The 23398-nt window shown below is 40.3% G+C and overlaps 1 protein-coding gene across 1 annotated transcript in view; it reads right to left on the bottom strand.

The window, feature by feature from the left end:
- ABCC4 (ATP binding cassette subfamily C member 4) overlaps positions 1–23398 on the bottom strand; it is a 204448-nt gene that overhangs the window by 8722 nt on the left and 172328 nt on the right. The window contains exon 30 of the mRNA XM_054975037.1: positions 4829–4963. Within this exon, the coding sequence (XP_054831012.1) occupies positions 4829–4963 (135 nt within the window). The remainder of the gene's footprint in view (positions 1–4828; positions 4964–23398) is intronic.

Genomic DNA, 23398 nt, shown 5'->3' with positions numbered 1-23398 from the left:
GTCATGGTTGGGCAGGATTGCAGCAGTTAAGATGAATGTGTTACCAAGAGTAATGTTTTTGCTACAGACAATACCAATCATCAGAGACTCTAAACAATTTGAAAAATGGCAGAGGAATATATCAGATTTTGTTTGGGCAGGCAAGAAGCCTCGAGTGAAAGTAAAAGTTTTACAAGATGTAAAGGAAAGAGGCGGAATGCAACTGCCCAACCTGAGACTTTATCATGATGCAATCTGCCTAGTTTGGTTAAAAGAGTGGATGACATTAAAGAATAAGAAACTATTAGCCCTAGAGGGATATAAAAAATTTTTTGGATGGCACGCATACCTATGGCATGACAAAGTAAAGGTCAACTCGATGTTCCTGCATCATTTTGTAAGGAGAAGTTTATATACAATCTGGAAGAAATATAGAATTTACCTACAAGAAGGAACCCCCTTGTGGGTGATTCCATACGAGGTGATAGATTCGAGAGCTGTTGATAATGAACAACAATGTTTAACGTACAAAGAAATAACTAAAACTGAAGTATCTAAACTTAGAATAAAGACGCAAGAGGAACTATCACCTAACTATGATTGGTTCCAGTATAGACAGATTAGAGACTTATACAATTTGGACTCTGCAAAGGGGGGCATACGAACAGAGAACTCGGAACTAGAGCAGACCCTTCTTAAAGAGGACAAGAAAAGAATATCCAAGGTATACCAAGTACTGTTGAAATGGTATACTGAGGATGAGATAGTTAAAACACAGATGGTGAAATGGGCTATAAATTTCAATAAAGAAATAACAATGGAGGCATGGGAATACTTGTGGAAAACTACAATGAAGATAACGACATGTACTAATATTAAAGAGAACATTTATAAAATGATCTATCGTTGGTACATGACACCAAAGAAGATTGCGCTAGGAAACTCGAACACTTCTAATAAATGCTGGAAATGTAAGAAACATGAGGGCTCCCTCTATCATATGTGGTGGTCGTGTGAGGTAGCTAGGCAGTACTGGGGGGAAATAATAAGAGAAATGAGTGAAATTTTACAGTTTCAAATAAATAAGAACCCAGAACTCCTGCTGCTAAACTTGGGAATGGAGGGAATTCCAGCCCATCATAGGACGTTGATATTTTATATGACTGCAGCAGCTAGACTTTTGTATGCGCAGAAATGGAAAGTACAAGAAGTGCCAACTATTGAAGATTGGATCTACAAATTGCTGTATATGGCTGAAATGGACAAGATGACAAGAAAACTGAGAGATCTGGACTCAGGGCAGTTTAACACAGACTGGGAGAAGCTGAAACAATATCTGGAGAAGAAATGGGAGGTGGGAGGAAAACTGTGGCAGTTTGAGAACTACTGAAGTATAATAAAAGTATAAAAGAGAGGGGTGACTTTACCGGGGGAGGAAGAGAAATGTGAATTTATAAGCAGTTAGATTAATAGATTGATATATATATAGACATGTATAGGTTAACTGATAGAACATTGATAGAGAATAATTAATGATAAGGTTTAAACATGAGGATTGAGTAACTAACAATATTTTCTTTCTTTGATAAGATTTATATGCACCAAACTGAATGTACAGAAGAGTCAAATTGATTGATTATGTGATGAGCTATATAGAATTACCATAAAAAGATGAAATGAGTAATATATAGAGAACAAATCAAATTGTTTGATTTGTTTGATTTAAATGTGGGAAATTTTTATGGTTTATGATATATAGAAATATTTAAAACTGGAAAATGGGATAAATTGTTTATCCAAAGACGTACAGTTTGGGTGTATAATAAGAAAAGTAGTTAAAGATGTACTGCTTAATATAATGGAGAATGTATATCTGTTTTAGACAGAGGAATTTAATAGAAGTAAGGGAAAAGGGACAAAGGGTGGGAAAGCTGTTGGAAGTCAACAAAAGGGGGGGAAAGGGAGGGGGTTAGAAATGAAAAATTTGGGGAAAATTGAATGTAATGTAAAAATAATAATATTCTAACCCAATAAAAATTTTTCTAAAAAAAAAAAAAAAAGCTGTGGGCAAATTGGAACGAATGCTGAGGAGAGCAAACAGGACAATCAGGGGCCTGGAGACCAAGCCGTACAAGGAAAGACTGAGGGACCTGGGAATGTTCAGTTTGGAGAAGAGGGCATTGAGGAGAGACACGATCGCTCTTTTTAAGTATTTAAAAGGTTGTCTCTTGGGGGGTGGGGGGAAGGGAGCTGTTCCTGTTGGCAGAAGATAGGATCTGAAATAATGGGCTCAAACTACTGGAGGGAAGGTACTGGCTAGACATTAGGGAAAACTTCTTCATGAAAAGAGTAATTCAAGTGGAATCGGCTGCCTAGGGATGTGGTAGGTTCTCCCTCACTGGCAGACTTCAAGAAGAGGCTGGATGAATTTTTGCTGGGGATGCGTTAGGCTTTTCCTACATTGGGCAGGGGGCTGGACTAGATGGTCTGTAAGACCCCCTCCAACTCTATGATTCTATGATTTAATGTGAGCTTATTGTTTGCTCACCTCCCCGCACTGTCATTGGTTGCTGGCTGAAGAGGTGGAGCAATGCACAGTATGATAATGTTAAGTCATGCATTGTGTCTAGACATTATGAAGCAGAGAGGAAAAGAGACAGCATAGAAACTTTCATAATATTAGGTTCTTAGAAATGTGGCATGCTGTGATAAAAATGTTTAATGTAGGTTGTAAAAGTGAGCCTTCTATAGGAATGATAATATGAAAATGCTACTTTACTCTAGGACACAATGAAAACAGCAGCTCTATTTCTTGGGGGCTGGGGAGGCATTTTCCTGGTTCCCAATTCTAATCGCATAAGCCCTGACTTTGATAGCCCAGACAAACCTGATCTCATCAGATCTCAGAAGCTAAACAGGGTTGGCCTTGGTTAGTAATCGGATGGGAGACTTCCAAAGACGACCAGGGACGCTATGCAGAGGCAGGCAATGGCAAACCACCTCTGTCCATCTCTTCCTTGAAAACTACAGCAGGAGTTGCCATCAATTGGCTGTGACTTGATGGCATGTTCCTCCACCACCAAGATACAGAATGCCCCTGAAATATGAGCCAGGAGGGTCTTCCACTGTGCAGAAACAGGGACATCCCATCACAACAATGAACTGATAACTACATTAAACTTTGAAAAAGAAGGAGTCACTTGCCGTCACTGAAAATGTTAACCTTCGCTGCATTTGTATCTACTAACATGCAAAGTGTTAGTTCCCTAGTTCTGCCTTCCAGCACAGAACCGGAAAGCACACCACCTAAATTTGAACTCAGATGCCTCTCTATACTCTTGGGATAACCTCCAATGGCAGATATTCCATACCTTCTTCAGAAGAGCTGCGCAACAATTTTTACTATTATTTCTATTCATTAGTACCTTAATTGCTAGAAAACCTCCCTCTCATTTGGAATCACGCCATAACAAGGAACGAGGCCTTGGGATCATACGCTCCCCCACTCTCAATGCTAACCATGCTCTGCGGTGAAACCTCGGTTTGAAACTAACTTCAAATCCCCAATTAATAGCAAGCCCTGGCCAGCAATAACTATGATTAAGATCAGCTGTAGCCAGTGATAAAGCCAATGCAGGGAAGCTGCATGAATCTGTGCGTGAAAAGTGAGGGTTACCATGAGCGTGGTGCCTATATAACTTTGTGGCCTAATTCCATCCTTTGCAGTGAAATCCCAATTTACAATCCTGTGTTACTCAATGAAGCAGCTGAGAGGTTCACAGCCACACTCAAGCGACAAATAAGAGTCACTCCTAGAGAATGGCACTTTGCTTTTCTTCTTTCACATCAAAGATGGTATAGAAGTATTGGTTGGATTCAGCAATGCATGAGAGGAAAGGGAAATGCATTTAGTGTTGTTCTGCGTGTGCAAGCAATAGCGCAAGTGCATAAGCAACACAGCACTGCAATATGGCTTTTGGCAAAATAACCAATTACATATGAAGCAACGGGATGTACATCAGGTTTGCACGGATTTAATTTGCTTTCGAGATTGTACCAGAAGAAATACCTTGTGCTATGTCTTGTACATGCAGAAAATATAGTGAGGATACAATCACTTTCATTAGGCGCAAGCAGACAGCAAGGAGTAATTTTGCTGATACCACCTGTGCAAGGACTGCTGCACACATGGAAGTCCTCCATGAGAGCCAACTCTATATGTGTGGGGGAGGAGGCACTTCTGTAAACAAGCAGTATTTTATTGCTCAGATTATTATTGGGCATTGATGAAAGCTGGATTATTTGTATATCTGATCTGAGTTGCAATACAACATTTTCAGTGTTTTTAAAAGTATTATATATTTTATGTTGTTTGTATGTTTGGGGTCGACAGGAAAACGTGTCGCCTCCCCATCCTCCGCTTGCATTGCACATGCATAAGCAGCAAATTTGGTAGTTAAAAGCAAGCTTGACTTGGTAAAGCTTCACTTCAATTCTAACTGCAGTATGTCATGCAGTGGGGGGGGGGCGCAGGCAGACACTATACCAGAATGCGTTCAGGACCACAGTGGGTATTATCTCCGCACATGTATGAAAACAAACAATCCCTGGCATAGCTGTTTACAGCAACAGAAGCATGTCATTTGCAGCTCCGGGTATATATTATTCCAAATCCCAGTAATAAAGCACTGAAAAACAACAGTTTAGAACTGAAAAGCGATGAGTGCTGTAACTATATTGGAAAGATGGAGCATTCTGAAATACTGAATATGCTAACTTGTGAAAAATAAACTGTTGAGACAAACTTAATTACAACATTTTGTAAAACGGGGGGGGGGGGATGTCTTACCTGTTTTGCTGTTTCCATTAGGGATGCCGCTTCAGCCTTACCCACCTGTTGAACCATCTTGTAAAACAGGCTCTCCGTTTCTTGTAGCAAGATGTAGGGCTCATCAAATTCTTTTAGCCGTCCGGAATCCAAAACCTGATGAATCAGCAGAAGCAAGATGTTAACAGGTAAAATTTGGCAACAACAGAGGCTGTTTTGTCAAGCCAAGTGTGATTTCACACTAACATGGATTTTATGGCCTGACAGCTGGATACAGTAGACCTGCTTAAGAGGCCAAGTAAAGCACCATGCAATCCTAAGAAGAGTTACTCCAGAGTTACTCCCAATGGACTCAGACTGGAGTCACTCTGCTTAGGATTACACTGGCAGCGTTGTAAGTTTTCCTTAGCCATTTATAGTCACTTGCCTTTATCACGATATTTTTCCCAGGGCCATCAGTTTGTATGGCAATTTAGCAAGTAAGCAATTAGACAGGTCTCTGGCCCTATGAAGCACGCTGGCCGTTTTCACACTGCTTACCGGCCATGGAATATTGCGCCATGCTCCCGGAACGGCAGCATCTTCCTGGCGCGATTTTGTGCGAGAACTGCAGTTCCGTGGCCGGTAAGCAGTGTGAAAACGGCCACTGTCTAAATTAGGTGGCAGGAAAACAAAAAATGAAAAAAACAGCAGAAGCACCACTAGCAAGAGATAAAAGTAAGCAATCTTAATTATATATATATATGTGCTTAATCTTGATTACAGTTGGGAATGAAGATTAAAGAGTTAAACCAAAAGCTTCAAAGAAAAGGTGGGTATGGAACCACAGAACAACCAATTAAACGAGAGGTACCGGTAACAATAGCCAAATCGACACTTCTCTTCACAACCTCTAGGAAGAAGCTGTTCAAACTTAAATTATTTCAAAGATAAATATCCTCAGAACTGGCAAACATGGGGAAAATGGAATTTATGGGGAAAGTGGGCAATAATAGTTTAAAATGTAGTCAAGTGGCACCTTAAAATTAGTATGCATTTTATTAATATGTAGTTAATTATCTAGAGGTGACAGAATAACTAGAAGTCTGCTGCCAAGTATTACCATGTGAAATTCAGCACTTTATCCTGCTTTACCGTTGCTGCCTCCTAAACATTGACGAGTCACACTACTGTAGTGAAGGGCGAATGAAGGAGACCTTTCAGAGTCTAAGCCTGGTCGCTACATTACCCCCTTGGCATCCTACCCCACAGTTTTCAGGCCCTTTGTTCAGACAGGTGTTTCTTTCACCTGCCCTTCCCATCAAATACATATGCATCACCCCTGCTTGCTCTGCCCTTTCCTTCCAACTTCAGGCCCTCGTCTTAAGTTCCCGTTTAGAGGCAGTCAGCATTCCACCCCTTAGAATGGGAATCGGCCCATCCCCAACGACTGTCAGCTTTTGGTAAGGACAGCTTTCATCTCCTCCATCAGGCTTTTGCAACATCAGTCCCTATTGCTGCATAGATAAATGAGACCAGGGATACATCATGCACAACTGTGTATGATGTAGAAAAAATTGTATGAGGAAGACCAGGGGGATCTGTGACAGATCTGTCACAAACTCACGGCCAGTCGGAGAAGCCCGGGGAAACACATTTATTGGCACAATAAAGTACAACAGCCTGCAGCTTCATTTGCCCCTGCACTATCCCAACTTTCCTAGGCTCCCTTGATCAATGCCATGTTTCTTCGTGGTCTGCTTCATTCTCTGCTTCTTTCTGCTCCTGCTTCTCCCTCTCACTGGTTGCCTGTTCATCGACTATTTCACGCCTTCTCCCTTCTCTTCCCCGCTCACTTCTACCTTCTGCTCTGCCTCTCTTCCCCTTTTCTAAAGCGCCATGCTCTGGTCCTCTCTTCCAACTTGGCATTTACAACCTGATGCTACCCGGGGGCTCAGCCCAGCGTCCACAGGGCCTGTTAAGGCCCTCCACGGTGCCCTTGCATTCACGCCCCCCCCCAGATGCCCCTGAGGCCAGGGACTAAGCAAGGGTGACTCCCATGGCATGGCCCGTGACTTGCCTCCAAGCCCACACCCAGCAATCAACCCACTGTTGGGCAAGGGCCAGATGGCTCTTGATGACTTCCCATGACCTCTCCGGCATCTTCGGGGAGATCAGCTCCCATGGAAGTCCGGCAATCCGTTGCGAGCTCTGTGGGGCTGCCACATCATGCCAGGAGAATATATTCATTCTTTGCTCATGCCCTCAGTTCACAAAGAAGAGAAGGAAATCCTTACCTTGAAGCAGCTGACAAAATCAGGCAAAGATGCTGTCAGAGACAAAAGAAGTGGTACCAAAAGAAGTTGACCCATTACAAGCAATGGAGGTACGTGAGAGTTTGGGAAACTCCTGGGGACCCAGGAGCAAAAGAGTAGAAGCCCACATTTACAAGAACATGCAATCAATTCGTTTTAAATGATTTCAATAAACAGGAGCTCTGGCATGGGGTGGGGAATCTAATGCGGAAATGGACTTTTAGCTGTCAACAAGTATTGTACAGCAGCCTGCAAGGGATACATTAAAGCGGTTTTTTCCCTTCTTGTTCAAAATGCATGGGGACAATTTTATTGTGCTGCATGATCAGATAAAGACTCTTGCGGACTTCCGGTTTGGGATTCATGGAGGTCTAACGCAGCTCCATTTGCGGAGCTGACCGGACTGCCGTTTTAACCGGCCGGAGGGGTGAAAATAACCCGCGGCCGACTGCTCTCAGGCGGGGAGCAGGCAAAGAACGCTCAAGACCCTAGGGTGAGTTAGATCTCGGATGAGGGGGGGCTCTACTCAAGGAGTCTCCCCCCCAATCCTTGAGGTCCCACCTTGCGACGGGTCGGCTATAATCTCTGCGGCAGTTCTGGGGCCAATTCGGCTGGCATAAGACCTACATACCCAAGCTTCGATCGGGGAGGGAAGTCGAGAGGAGAATTTAAGATCGAAACAGCGATTACAACCCGAGAAAGTTGAAGAGAAGGTAAAGATCGCTATCTCTTGAAACGGGACAGATTGATAAAAACAGAGAGGAAAGAAAGTAGATTTTTAAACTGCAACAGACTAGTGAAAAGGAGGTGAAGACTCGGCAGGAGTTGTATTTTAAAAGAGACTAAATTTAAAGAAGTTATTGCAAAAATCGGACTATTGTTTTGAATACCTGTGGTTTTGGAGCTGTGGGAAAAAGACACCATCGCGAGACCTGCTGTGGGAAGACGGGAGACAGGAAGTGCGTAACAACAATAGAGTGGCTGGAGGGAAGCGGCCCTTGCCGACGGACAGGAAGTAGGGAATCGCCATTTTTGAAAAGGGAAGGGTCGCGGCTTCAGCGGAAGAGGAAGTAGGCCATCTTGGATTACAATAACATAGAGAAACCATAGAGAAAAGACGCCCGACATTTTGGATACAAAAAATTAATTTTGGCAAAGATTGGGACATTTGAAAAAAAGGAAAACGTTTAAACATACGCCACGGAGCTAAGGAAGAGAGCAGATTCGTGGGAGCGAGCTAAAGCAAGCCCCACGATGTCGAAAAAAGAGTGGCAATCGGCAATAGAAAATTTGGACAAAAAGCTTATAGACATGATGAAAGAACTTAAGGACACGAAATTGGAGCTTATTAAAGAGGTCAAAGAAGTTACACAGACAGTAAAGTCGGAGCTGTCAGAAGTGAAAAAAGGCGTGGAAACGATTAGTAGTGAATTACAAGGAACGCAGCAGAGAGTTAAAACAGTAGAAGACGCGATGGAGAATTTAATAGAAACGCAACAAACAGAGATGAGACTGGTGAAGGGGAGGATGTCAGTTGCAGAAACTAAACACATGGAGAAGCAGCTTCGTTTTCGTGGTCTGCCAGAAGTGGAAGGGAAGTCAGCGCAAGAACAGATGACTGAGGTGTTGGCTGATTACCTGGGGAAGGAGGAGGAGGAAATTGTGGCTATCCTAGATGTGGCGTACCGTGTGAACTCGAGAATTGCAACCCAGAGGAAACTACCAAGGGATGTGATTGTGCAGTTTACAACTAGAAACATGAAAGAGAGGATTGTGACAAAACAATTTCAAGATCCATTGGAGATTGATGGCAAGACGATTATCATAATGAAGGAACTGCCCAGATCAGTGTTACTGGACAGGAAAAAATATAGAGTGCTAACTCAAACTTTGAAGGACATGAATATCAGATACAGATGGGAGTTACCGGAAGGAGTGTCCTTTGAGTTTGGAGGGGCAAAAAAACGCATCAGATCTGAGCGGGAGATGGAGAGATTTATCAAGGACAATGAAAAAGACTTACCAACAAAACCATGAATATGGAGTGTAATGTATTATCTTGGAATGTAAATGGACTAAACTCACCGAATAAGAGGAAAAATATTTTTCATTGGCTACTAAAACAAAAATGTGATATTGTTTGTTTGCAGGAGACCCATATTAGAAAACAGGATGTAAAATATTTAAAATCTGGAAAATTGGGCAAAGAATTTGTAGCGGCCTCTAACAAGAAAAAAAGAGGAGTGGTGTTGTACATAAAAGAGGAGCTGCAGCCAAAATTTGTTATGAGAGATGTGGAAGCTAGATTTGTAGCGGTGGAATGTAATTGGAATTTAAAGAGAGTGTTGGTAGTCGGACTTTATGCACCTAACGGTGCAAAGGAAAGCTTCTTTGAGGATTTAAGGAAGCATTTAGACGATCTTGTATATGACCAGATAATTCTTGCTGGAGATTTTAATGGAGTGACAGATTTGGAACTAGATAAAAAGACTACAACAGCACAAAAGAAAAGAGGACTATTGCCAAAGCTTTTTTTTGAGTTGATTCAACAAGAGACTCTCGAAGATGTATGGAGGAGAGAATATCCTAAAACCAAACAGTTTACTTTTTATTCTGCAAGGCATCTTACATTATCAAGAATTGATATGATCTGGGCCTCAAAGGACTTAGCGTTATGGACTAAGGAGGTAGAAATAATGCCGATGGTAGGCTCAGATCACAATCCAATTATGTGGAAATTTGGAAAAAGGAGAAAAAGGAAAGCCTGGAGAATAAATGAGGACTTGCTACAGGAAAGTGAAAATATGGAAATATTGAGAAGAGAGACAAAGTTTTTTATACAATATAACGTGAATAAAGAAGTACCAACCAGTAAAGTTTGGGACGCGTACAAGGCGGTTGTAAGGGGCATACTAATGGACTTAAATGGCAGAGCAAGGAAAAAGAAAGAGGAGAAAAGACAAGAGATTGAGGAGAAAATAAAGGCCAAAGAAATACAGTTAAAAAAGAGACCAGGGAAAAAGAAAATACATCAGGAAATTAAAATTCTTCAAGAACAGTTAACAGCAATGAGTAATAAAGAATTGGAGTGGAACCTTAAAAGACTGAATCAAAAAGCTTTTGAGGGTGCTAATAAACCTGGGAAATATTTGGCATGGCAATTGAAGAAGAAAAGGGAAAAGAAAATAATAAATAAAATCTGTGAAGAAAATAAAACGTACCTGGAGCAGACTACCATTAGTAGAGCCTTTTATAAATTTTATGCTAAGCTGTATAATAAAAAAGAAGTAACCAAAGAATCAATAGCATCATATTTGGAGAAAACCAAACTTCCAGAGATCTCGGAAGCTTGGAGAAATAAGTTGAATAGTGAAGTAACTGATGAGGAAATAAGTAAGGCAATACAATCTGCAAATCTAGGAAAGGCGCCAGGGCCAGATGGACTTACGGCTAAATTTTATAAGACAATGGCCAACGAACTGGCACCATTCCTAAAAGAGGTGATGAACGGAGTTTTTAGGGATCAAAGAATTCCAGACACTTGGAGCGAAGCGAATATATCATTGATCCCAAAAGAGGGCCAAGATTTGACTAACGTGAAAAATTACAGACCTATATCACTACTTAACAATGATTATAAAATTTTTACGAAGATATTGGCGGAGAGACTGAAGGGGTGGCTCTCGGAAGTCATAGAGGAGGAACAAGCAGGCTTTTTGCCAGACAGACAAATAAGAGACAATTTAAGGATAGTGATCAATACTATTGAATATTATGATAAGCGTTGTGACAAAGAGGTTGGTTTCTTCTTTGTAGACGCTGAAAAAGCGTTTGACAATTTAAACTGGGATTTTTTGTTTGCCACTATGGAAAAGCTACAATTGGGAGAAAGATTCATCAGAGCAATTAAAGAAATTTATAGAGACCAGACTGCAGCAATTGTAGTGAATGATGAACTGACCAAGAAATTGACGATTAGTAAAGGAACAAGACAAGGTTGCCCGTTATCTCCATTGTTGTTCATTTTAGTATTGGAGATTCTGATGATACAAATACGACAAGACGAGGAAATACGAGGAATAAAAATAAAGGACTATTCATACAAGGTTAGAGCATTTGCAGATGACATAATGTTAATTGTAGAAGATCCATTGGAGAACATGCCAAAAGTGATAGACAAGATCAAGGAGTTTGGTGACTTGGCAGGTTTCTTCATTAACAAAAAGAAGTCAAAGATATTATGTAAAAACATGACTAAGCAGAAACAACAATTGTTAATGGAAACAACGGACTGTGAAGTAACTAGTAAGGTGAAATATTTGGGAGTTGAGCTGACTGCAAAAAATATAGATTTGTTCAAGAATAATTATGAAAAATTATGGACTCAGATAGAGAGAGACTTGATCAAATGGAATAGACTGAATTTGTCATGGTTGGGCAGGATTGCAGCAGTTAAGATGAATGTGTTACCAAGAGTAATGTTTTTGCTACAGACAATACCAATCATCAGAGACTCTAAACAATTTGAAAAATGGCAGAGGAAAATATCAGATTTTGTTTGGGCAGGCAAGAAGCCTCGAGTGAAAGTAAAAGTTCTACAAGATGCAAAGGAAAGAGGCGGAATGCAACTGCCCAACCTGAGACTTTACCATGATGCAATCTGCCTAGTTTGGTTAAAAGAGTGGATGACATTAAAGAATAAGAAACTATTAGCCCTAGAGGGATATAAAAAAATTTTTGGATGGCACGCATACCTATGGCATGACAAAGTAAAGGTCAACTCGATGTTCCTGCATCATTTTGTAAGGAGAAGTTTATATACAATCTGGAAGAAGTACAGAATTTACCTACAAGAAGGAACCCCTTTGTGGGTGGTTCCATACGAGGTGATAGATCCGAGAGCTGTTGATAATGAACAACAATGTTTAACGTACAAAGAAATAACTAAAACTGAAGTGTCTAAACTTAGAATAAAGACGCAAGAGGAACTATCACCGAACTACGATTGGTTCCAGTATAGACAGATCAGAGATTTGTATAACTCGGACTCTGTAAAGGGAGGTATACGAACAGAGAATTCGGAACTAAAGCAGACCCTTTTTAAAGAGGACAAGAAAAGAATATCCAAGGTATACCAAGTACTGTTGAAATGGTATACCGAGGATGAGACAGTTAAAACACAAATGGTGAAATGGGCTATAAATTTTAATAAAGAAATAACAATGGAGGCATGGGAATACTTGTGGAAAACTACAATGAAGACAACGACATGTATTAATATTAAAGAGAACATTTTCAAAATGATTTATCGTTGGTACATGACACCAAAGAAGATTGCGCTAGGAAACGTGAACACTTCTAATAAATGCTGGAAATGTAGAAAGCATGAGGGCTCCCTCTATCATATGTGGTGGTCGTGTGAGGTAGCTAGGCAGTTCTGGGGGGAAATAATAAGAGAAATGAGTGAAATTTTACAGTTTCAAATAAATAAGAACCCAGAACTCCTGCTGCTAAACTTGGGAATGGAGGGAATCCCAGCCCACCATAGGACGTTGATATTTTATATGACTGCAGCAGCTAGACTTTTGTATGCGCAGAAATGGAAAGTACAAGAAGTGCCAACTATTGAAGATTGGATCTACAAATTGCTGTATATGGCTGAAATGGACAAGATGACAAGAAAACTGAGAGATCTGGACTCAGGGCAGTTTAACACAGACTGGGAGAAGCTGAAACAATATCTGGAGAAGAAGTGGGAGGTGGGAGGAAAACTGTGGCAGTTTGAGAACTACTGAAGTACAATAAAAGTATAAAAGAGAGGGGTGACTTTACCGGGGGAGGAAGAGAAATGTGAATTTATAAGCAGTTAGATTAATTAATTGATTGAGATATATATAGATATGTAAAGGTTAATTGATAGAATATTGATAGAGAATAATTAATGGTTTAAACATGAGGATTGAGTAATTAACAATATTTTTTTTTACTTGATAAGACTTATATGCACCAAACTGAATGTATAGAAGAGTTAAAATGACTGACTATGTGATGAGTTATATAGAAATACTATAAAAAGAAGAAATGATTAATATAGAGAGAACAAATCAAATTGTTTGATTTAAATGTGGGAAATTTTTATGGTTTATGATATACAGAAATATTCAAAACTGGAAAATGGGATAAATTGTTTATCTAAAGAAGTATAGTTTGGATGTATAGTAAGTAAAAGAGGTAAAGATGTACTGCTTAATATAATGGAGAATATATATTTGTTTTAGATAGAGGAAATTAATAGAAGTAAGGGAAAAGGGACAGAGGGTGGGAAAGCTGTTGGAAGTCAACAAAAGGGGGGGAAAGGGAGGGGGTTAGAAACGAAAAATTAGGGGATAATTGAATGCAATGTAATGTAAAAATATTAATGTTCTAACCCAATAAAAATTTTACAAAAAAAAAAAAAAAGACTCTTGCACCTGTTGTGCATTTCTGTTACTTTTGTTGATGTTGTGGCTCAAAAACATCCCTCTTTCTGATTGCCACTCCTACGCTGGCATAGTCACTCCTAACTATCCTCCTCCAGCCATGAATCCTTCAAGGCCTTCTTGCCCACACGTATTCTGGAAGAGGCTAGAAGTCTGCCTACAGGCTCTTCCTGTGTGACATTTCGGTCCCAGCCCCAGCCCCAAGAACAGTCGCTGTGCTAGCTGCAGTTGCACATACTATGAGCACGTCAGGATCTGAAGGACTCTCTGTCTCCCTCCCCGAGCAGCCTGCCCTGCCCCCAGGTGAGTCCCTTAGCCATTATGCAATCCAGACAAACGTAAAAATCCTGGATATCGTGTCCGATTTGACTTGGGTCAAATGCACAAGAAAGCTGTGTAGCAAGCTAAGGAAAAAGTGGAACAGTAGTGGGGGGGGGGAGATAAAACAGCCACATTGAAAGGCGGAGCAAATGGGATTCTCAAATATTCCTGTAGGGCATTCCCTTATGTCAAAAACAAGGCACCCAAATCTTCCCAAATGTCCCAAAGGCCTACTCAGTTGAAGTGGCAATTGTTGAGGCCAGCATGGGGATTCCCAATACCATGTATTCTTTGCAATCCTGATGTACATGTGCAGAGGGAGTGACATTGTGCTTATCTAATTTACCAACTTCCACCTACAAATGCCATTCTACATTTGGATATTTTTAACTTTTCCCGCTATCTGAGCTCTGAGACTAGAAAAAGTCCAGCTTCAGGGACAAAGAACCTGGGGTGGTGGTGGCAGCAGTGGTATCTGCAGGAGGCAATAGGAAGAGTTAAGCACATTCCTACCCTACCCCCTTTTGATTACCTCCCTCCCCCAATGAAGCACCACGTTCAGATTTTTTGCCACCTCAAAAACAAATGAGCGGAATTGGTCAGGAAAAGAAAGATAATTCTACCTATATGTTGGTTGAGACAAAAAATCTATGACGGAACAAGAAAATAAGGGTGGGCTTCAAACATGCAGCAGTACTTGAAGCATTCCCTTTGTACCCATGTTGTTTTTAAAAGTGTCTTTTTTTTAAAAAAAGAATTTTTATTGGATTAGAAACATATAATAACAATTATAATCACATTCTTTAATTTTTTTCTAATTCTAACCCCCTCCCTTTCCCCCCCCCTTTTTATTGACTTCCAACAGTTTTCCAACCCCCTATCCACTTTCCCTCTACTCCTTCATATTTATTTTATTTGTTTATTATAATATACTTTCAGATTCTTCTAAGCACTATTTACACTTCCTTTCACATATAAATTGTCATATAAATAAAATCCTCTTAATCTATCTTCTTCATTAAAACTACTAATAATATTCATTTTGATAACCTGTGTTTTATCTTACTCCTTCTATTCTCTTCAATATGGGACAAACAATTTGCCCCCCTTTATACATCAATTCCAATACTTCTATACACATACATATTATACACACTTATTGTCATTTGCTTAGGCTTCTGTTCTATATGTTGTTCTTTATCTATACATATACCATAAGTCTAACAATTAGACCTATCTTTGAATTTACGTATGTATGTATATATTCCCTCTATGTTATATGGTTATCTTTCCAAAAAATATAGATTAGTTAATTTCTATCCCATTAATTCTCATAGTATCAACGCTATTGCTACTTAATATAATACTTAAAAATCATATAAAGTTGCTTAGAATTTTTCCATTAACTCTCCACCCCCTCGGTATAGTCACTTCTCTCCTCCTGTGTACCTCAATAATTTTCAAACTGCCACAGTTCTCCTCCCACCTCCCATTTTTTCACCAAATATTGTTTCAGCTTTCCCCAGTCCGTGTTAAACTGCCCTGGATCAAGGTCTCTCAGTTTTCTTGTCATTTTGTCCATCTTCGCCATGTACAGCAATTTGTAAATCCAGTCCTCAGTAGTTGGCACTTCTTGTACTTTCCACTTCTGCGCATACAAAAGTCTGGCTGCTGCCGTCATATAGAATATCAATGTCCTATGTTGTGCTGGGATGTCTTCCATTCCCAAGTTCAGTAGCAGGAGTTCTGGGTTCTTGTTAACTTGAAATTGTAAAATCTCACTCATTACTCTTATTATTTCCCCCCAGTACTGTCTAGCTACCTCGCAAGTCCACCACATATGATACATTGATCCCTCATGTTTTTTACATTTCCAGCATTTATTAGACATATTCGAGTTCCCTAGCGCAATCTTCTTTGGCGTCAGATACCAACGGTAAATCATTTTGTAAATATTCTCTTTAATATTGGTACATGTCGTGATTTTCAATGTATGTTTCCACAAGTATTCCCACGCCTCCATTGTTATTTCTTTGTTAAAATTTATAGCCCGCTTCACCATTTGCACTTTGACTGTCTCATCTTCAGTATACCATTTTAACAACACTTTGTAGACCTTAGAAATTTCCTTTGGTCTTCTTGTAAAATTACTTTCTCTAATTCTGAGTCTTCCATCCTTATCCCTCCCTTCGCACAGTCTGAGTAATAAAGATCTCTAACTTGTCTATATTGAAACCAATCGTAGTTTGGAGACATCTCTTGTTGCGTTCTTATTCTTATTTTAAAGGATTCTATTTGAGTTATCTCCTTATACGTTAAACACTGTTGTTCATTATCGACCGTTCTTGGATCTATTACTTCATATGGAACCACCCAGGAGGGAATTCCTTCTTGTAGGTATTCTTTGTACTTCTTCCAAATTGTGAAGAGGCTTCTCCGAATATAGTGATGCAGGAACATAGAATCTGCTTTTACTTTATCATACCATAGGTATGCATGCCATCCAAATAATTTTTTGTATCCCTCTAAGGCCAGCAGTTTGCGATTTTTCAATGTGATCCAATCCTTCAACCATACCAGACAGATTGCATCATAATAAAGTCTCAGGTTGGGCAGTTGCATTCCCCCTCTTTCTTTTGCATCCTGTAACACTTTCATTTTCACTCGAGGCTTCCTGCCTGCCCACACAAACTCTGATATTTTCCTCTGCCATTTATCAAATTGCTTGGAGTCCCTAATGATTGGTATCGTCTGTAACAGGAACATAACTCTTGGTAACACGTTCATCTTAATTACTGCAATTCTTCCCAACCATGACAAGTTCAGCCTATTCCATTTGATCAAATCATGCTCTATTTGAGTCCATAATTTCTCACAGTTATTCTTAAATAGATCTATATTTTTTGCAGTCAATTCAATTCCCAAGTACTTCACCTTACTTGTTACCTCACAGTCTGTTATTTCCGTTAATAACTGTTGCTTTTGTTTAATCATATTCTTACATAAAATCTTTGATTTCTTTTTGTTTACATAGAAACCTGCCAAGTCTCCAAACTCTTTTATTTTTTCTATTACCTTAGGCATGTTTTCAATTGGATCTTCCACAATTAACATTATATCATCTGCAAACGCTCTGACCTTATAGGAAAAGTCTTTTATCGTTATACCACGGATTGCATTATCTTCTCTAATCTGCATCATCAAAAATTCAAGAACCAAAATAAACAACAATGGGGATAGCGGGCAACCTTGTCTTGTACCCTTTCCAATAATCAGTTTTTTAGTCAGCTCGTCATTCACCACAATTGCTGCACTCTGGTCTCTATAAATTTCTCTCACTGCTCTTATGAACCTTTCCCCCATTTGTAGCTGTTCCATGGTGGCAAACATAAAGTCCCAGTTCAAATTGTCAAATGCTTTTTCAGCGTCTACAAAGAAGAAACCAACCTCCTTATCACATCGCCTGTCATAGTATTCTATAGCATTTATGACTGTCCTTAGGTTGTCTCTGATTTGTCTATTTGGTAAAAAGCCTGCTTGTTCTTCTCCAATAACTTCGGCTAGCCACCCCTTTATTCTCTCCGCCAAGATCTTTGCGAATATCTTGTAGTCATTATTAAGTAAAGAGATAGGTCTGTAGTTTTTAACATTGGTCAAGTCCTGTCCTTCTTTGGGGATCAATGATATATTTGCTTCACTCCAGGTATCTGGGATCCTTTGGTCCCTCATAACACCATTGATCACCTCTTTTAAAAACGGTACCAGTTCATTGGCCATTGCCTTGTAAAACTTAGCTGTGAGTCCATCAGGCCCTGGCGCTTTTCCCAAGTTTGTTGACTGTATTGCCTTCCTTATCTCTTCTTCTGTTACTTCACTGTTTAGTTTAACTCTCCACTCCTCGGACATTACTGGCAGCTTCATTTTCTCCAGATATGCGGCTATCGCATCTTTATTCACTTCTTTCTTATCATACAATTTAGCGTAAAATTTATAAAAGGCTCTGCTAATAGCGACCTGTTCCAGGTGTACTTTATTGTCATCACATATTTTATTTATTATCTTTTTCTCCTTTCTTTTCTTCAATTGCCATGCCAAAAATTTCCCAGGTTTGTTCGCCCCTTCAAACGACTTCTGATTCAGTCTTTTCAGATTCCATTCCAATTCTTTATTATTCATGGCCGTCAACTGCTCCTGAAGGATTTTAATGTCCTGATATATTTTCTTTTTCCCTGGTCTTTTCTTCAACTGGATTTCTTTGGCTTTTATTTTTTCCATAATCTCCTGTCTCTTCTCCTCTTTTTTCCTTCGAAGTCTTCCATTTAAGTCCATTAATACACCTCTGATTACTGCCTTGTACGTGTCCCATACCTTGTTGGTTGGTACTTCTTGATTCATGTTGTACTGTATGAAGAATTTAGTCTCCCTTCTCAACATTTCCATATTTTCTCCCTCTTGCAACAAATCCTCATTTATTCTCCATCCTTTTCTCTTAGTTCTTTTTCCAAATTTCCACATAATTGGGTTATGATCTGAGCCTACCATAGGCATTATTTCTACTTCCTTAGTCCAAAGTACTAAGTCCTTTGAGGCCCAGATCATATCAATACGCGATAAGGTAGAGTGTCTTGCAGAGAAAAAGGTATACTGTCTGATTGTGGGATTCTGCGTTCTCCACACATCTTCCAACGCTTCCTGTTGCATTAATCCAAAAAAAGTCTTTGGTAATAATCCTCTTTTCTTTTGTGTAGTGGCTGATTTCTTGTCTTGTTCCAAATTCGTAACTCCATTGAAGTCTCCTGCAAGTATTATCTGATCATATGAAAGTTCATCTAGTTGCTTCTTTAAATCCTCAAAAAAGCACTCTTTAGCTCCATTAGGCGCATATATTCCAATCACCAACACTTTCTTTAAGTCCCAAATGCATTCCACTGCTATAAATCTGGCTTCCCCATCTCTAATTATCACCTTTGGTTGCAGCTCTTCTTTTATATATAGTACCACTCCCCTTTTTTTCTTTTTTGAGGCCGCTACAAATTCAATGCCCAATTTACTTACTTTAAGGTATTTTACATCCTGGTTTCTAATATGAGTCTCTTGTAAGCAAACTATATCACATTTCTGTTTTAATAGCCAGTGGAAAATACTTTTTCGCTTATTAGGTGAGTTAAGTCCATTTACATTCCACGATAAAACTTTGCACTCCATATTCAAAGCCTTGTTGTTGGTAAGTCTTTTTCATTGTCCATCATGAACCTTTCCATTTCCAATTCAGATCTGATGCGCTTTCTTACCCCTCCAAATTCAAAAGATATCCCTTCCGGTAATTCCCATCTGTATCTTACTTTCATGTCTTTCAAAGTCTGGACTAACACTTTGTATTTTTTCCGGTCCAAGAGCACCGATCTGGGTAACTCCTTCATGATGATAATTGTCTTGCCATCAACTATCAATGGATCTTGAAATTGCTTAGTCACTATCATTTCCCTTACATTCCTTGTCGTAAATTGCACTATCACATCCCTTGGTACCTTTCTCTGGGTCGCAAATCTGGAATTTATTCGGTACACCACATCTAGGAAAGCCACAACCTCCTCCTCCTCCTTTTCCAGGTATTCAGCTAACACTTCAGTCACCTGTTCTTGTGCTGTCTTTCCTTCTACTTCCAACAAACCTCGAAACCTCAGCTGCTTTTCCATATATTTACTCTCCGCAACTGCCATTCTTCCCCTCATTACTCTCATGTCCGTTCGCTGCGTCTCTGTAAGGTTGTCCATCGCCTTCTCCACATCGTTAACTTTTTGCTGCGCTGCCTGCAGGTCGGTTTGTATCGTCTCCATTCCCTTTTTTACTTCTGCCAGCTCATTTTTAACTGTCTCTTTGACATCTTTGACTTCTTTCACCAACTCCAATTTTGTTTCTTTAAGCTCCTTTAGCATTTCACAAAATTTTTTGTCCAAGTTCTCTATGGCTGCTTGCCACTCTTTCTTCGACATCGTGGGGCTTGATTTACCTCGCTCCCACGAGTCTGCACGTTTTCTTAGCTCCGTGGCGTCCAAATTGGTAGTCCTTTTAATTAATTTAAAAGTCCCGGTCCTTTAAATGAACAAAAATCGCTTCAAAAATCCAAAATGTCGGGCGTCTTTTCTCTATGGTTTCTCTGTACCCTTTTGTAATCCAAGATGTCCTACTTCCGCCCTTGCTGAAGCCAAAGCCCTTCCCTGTTCAAAAATGGCGATGCCCTTCTTCCTGTCTTCCAGTAGGGGCTGTCTCCTTCTGGCGACTCTATCACTATTACGTACTTCCTGTTTCCCGACTCTCTGCTGCAGCTCTCGCGATGGTATAAGTTTTCCCACAGCCTGCTATCGATTCTCAACCACAGGTATGATAAACAAATGTCTCTTTTCTGAAATTACTTCTTTTTACTTAGTCCTTTTTGGAATCTATTTCTTGCCGGGTTTCCCCCTCCTTATAGTAAGTCTGTTGCAGTTTAAAAAGTCCTTTTAAAACTTCGTTACTTTTAACAATCCATCCCAATTCAGGAGATAGTGATCTTTACCTTTTCAAACGTCTTTCTGGGTTGTAATCACTGCTTCAATCTTAAGTTCTCTTTCCGTTTGTTTTCCCCCTGTTGAAGCTTGGGCACGAAGGTCTTATGCCAGCCGCACTGGCCCCGGGTCTGTCGCAGAGATCTATGCCGACCTGTCAAAGGGTGGGACCTCAAGGGTCGAGAGAGAATCCTTAGTGCAGAACCCCCCCCTCGCCCAAGATCAACGCGCCCTGAGGTCTTTGAGCGTTCTTTGCCTGTTCTCCGCCTGAGAGCAGGTGGCCGGGGGCTATTTGTGCCCCTCCGGCCGCTGAAACGGCAGCCCGGTCAGCTCTGCACTTAGAGCTGCGTTAGACCTCCATGGATCCCAAACCGGAAGTCCGTTTTTAAAAGTGTCTTAACTGCAAGCTTTGAAAGGAAAAATAACACAGAAATGAAAAAAAATGTACAAAAATACCCCACCCAATAAGTGCCAGTTAACGTCATTTAGATAGATAAAAGGAAACATATACACACACAGATGCACTAATATTATGTTAAAATGTTATATTCATTGTCATCTTTTATTTACCCAACGAATCATAATTGAACAGTTTTCTTAAGACATCGAGTTTCTCAGCAAATATCATTGACACAATAAGATATCCTATAATTTTGCATTCCAATGTAGGTGCTTTGAATGTATAATTTAAAATATATAATCAAAATCAAAGGGGGGAAGCCTGTAAACATAGGCTTCACCTTCACCTATAAAGAACTAGAGTGTAAGGTAGTTTTTTCTTTTTCTTCTTTTGCACAAAATACAGCATAACCATAGTCCTCACTCATGTAATTGTTTTTAATAAGCCATGATGCGAAAAGAAGCCGCCCAGTGGCTGCAGTATAGTTGATGTTCTGTCAATTAGAGTTGCTAAATAGTTTCAACAAAAATACCGGACACTCTTGATAAAAAAATTTCAAACCCCACCCACCAAACATATATATGTATACATATATGTATGCCCTGACCTGGATAGCCCAGGATCTCGTCAGATCTCAGAAGCTAAGCAGGGTTGGCCTTGGCTAGTAATTGGATGGGAGACCTCCAACAAAGACAAGGGCTGCAGAGCCAGGCAATGGCAAACCACCTCTGTTAGTGTCTTGCCATGAAAACCCTGCCAGAGGTCACCATAAGTCAGCTACGTCTTGAGGGCACCACACATATGTGTAAGTATATATGTGTATGCCCCTTTAATAAAGGCTTATATGTGGAAATGAGTCACTGAAGTTTTAATGGCATGGAAATGCATACAATTCTATGAAGCCTCTATTAAAGGGTCAAGACATTTTTCTTTAGACAGCTGACAATCCTAACCAGGTTCTACTGAGTCCTAGATGATATGCTAAGTATTAGGGATGCGCAATTCGGATTCAGTACTGATTTGGTAAAATTTTTGTATTGCCAGACTTAAATAAATTCGGTAATACTGAATTTAAGTTTTCCAAATTTATTCAGTAAAATTCGGTAATATTTGGGAAGCGCAACTGGGCTGTTCCTTTGCTAAGGAACAGCAAAGAAACACTGCTTCCCACTTTTTTTAACCAGATGGGAAGGGGGAGTGAGTCAGAGGCAGAAGGGAAGCGGAAGGGGGAAGGGAGGGGGGAGTGAATGGCCGATCCTTGCAGCAACTCTCCTTCTCTGGCCAATGGGATTTTCAAGGAGCGTGTCTTTTTTAAACTACTGCAAGGAGTTAAATTAGGAAGCTGGCCTCAGTCAGCCTTCATTTTGCTCTGGGCTTGGAGATAGAGGGAGACATTGCTGCTGCCTCTCTGTCCCTGTGGTCTGGGCTTGGACTCCGGATGGCCTACTTTGGGCTGAGTCTGCTTGGATCTTGGAGTGATTCCTGCTGCTGAGACCTGCACTTGGTTGGAGGATGTCTGAGTCTGTTACGGTACCCGAGGACTGCACTGCACCTGGAGGATTGGTTTGAGAGTTGTTGGGGTTTTTTTTCTCTTTGAGGCGAGGGGGGTTGGCCTGGTGTCTGGGAGGGAAAGGATTGGGGGGAGTTTTAAAAAAAAACACCTGCTTTTTCTGCTGTATTTGTGTGTGGGGAGTGCTCTTGTTGGGCTTTTGTGTAGGGGCTTTTGATTTCTGGTTTTATATTTAGTACTTCATATTTTGTGCTTGTTCTTCTGGGGGGTGTTTTATCCTATGTTGTGCGTAATTTGTTGTTTGGAGTTTTATAGTTCCTGTTCATTTCATTAAATTCACTTTTTCTTCTGGGGGGGGGAGGTTGTTTTCTCCTGCTGTGGGTGCTTTCTTTTGTTGCTGCAAAGTTTTGCTGGCTGTTCTTTAGAGGAGAGTGGCTAGTCAGCCTGCTCAGGGGGTACTTGGGTTTTTTTGGGGTGGGGGGGTCTGTTTGGTTCTATTGGACTGTCTGGTTTGGAGCTTGTATTTGGGAGCATGCCTCTGGTCATGGCAGCCTTGGTCCGTGTGTTTCTGCAGTGGGAGTCAGCTTAGAGTTCCCCCCTCCCACAACAGAAACAAATGGAGTGGCTGGGGGCACCTTGTATAGGGCTCCACAGAATTGGACCCCTTGGTCCAATCTCCCTGAAACTATAGGGCAGTATTGTAGGGAGGGGGTCTCAGATGCTTCGCTAATGAGTTATGGACCGTAGACTTTACCACTACGTTGCCTTACATATTATCTGTTGCTTTAAATACGTGCTCCTATATACTATCTGTGCTTCATGTTGTCTAATGTCAGTCCTAGAATGTATTATGTTCTGTTTCAGCAATTCTTCAACTCTGTATTGGATCCTTGCTAATGCTACACCTTTGTAAACTTGTATTTATTTATCCTATGGCATTGTTTATGGAAATGTCCTTGATACTGTATGGAAATGTCCTTGATAGTGATTCTACGAATCTCACACTATGTAATCTGCCACGAGTCTCAGTGAGAAAGGTGGA

Source organism: Eublepharis macularius, chromosome 3 (genome assembly GCF_028583425.1).
Source record: "Eublepharis macularius isolate TG4126 chromosome 3, MPM_Emac_v1.0, whole genome shotgun sequence".
NCBI lineage: Eukaryota > Metazoa > Chordata > Lepidosauria > Squamata > Eublepharidae > Eublepharis > Eublepharis macularius.
This window is presented reverse-complemented; position numbering and strand designations above follow the sequence as displayed.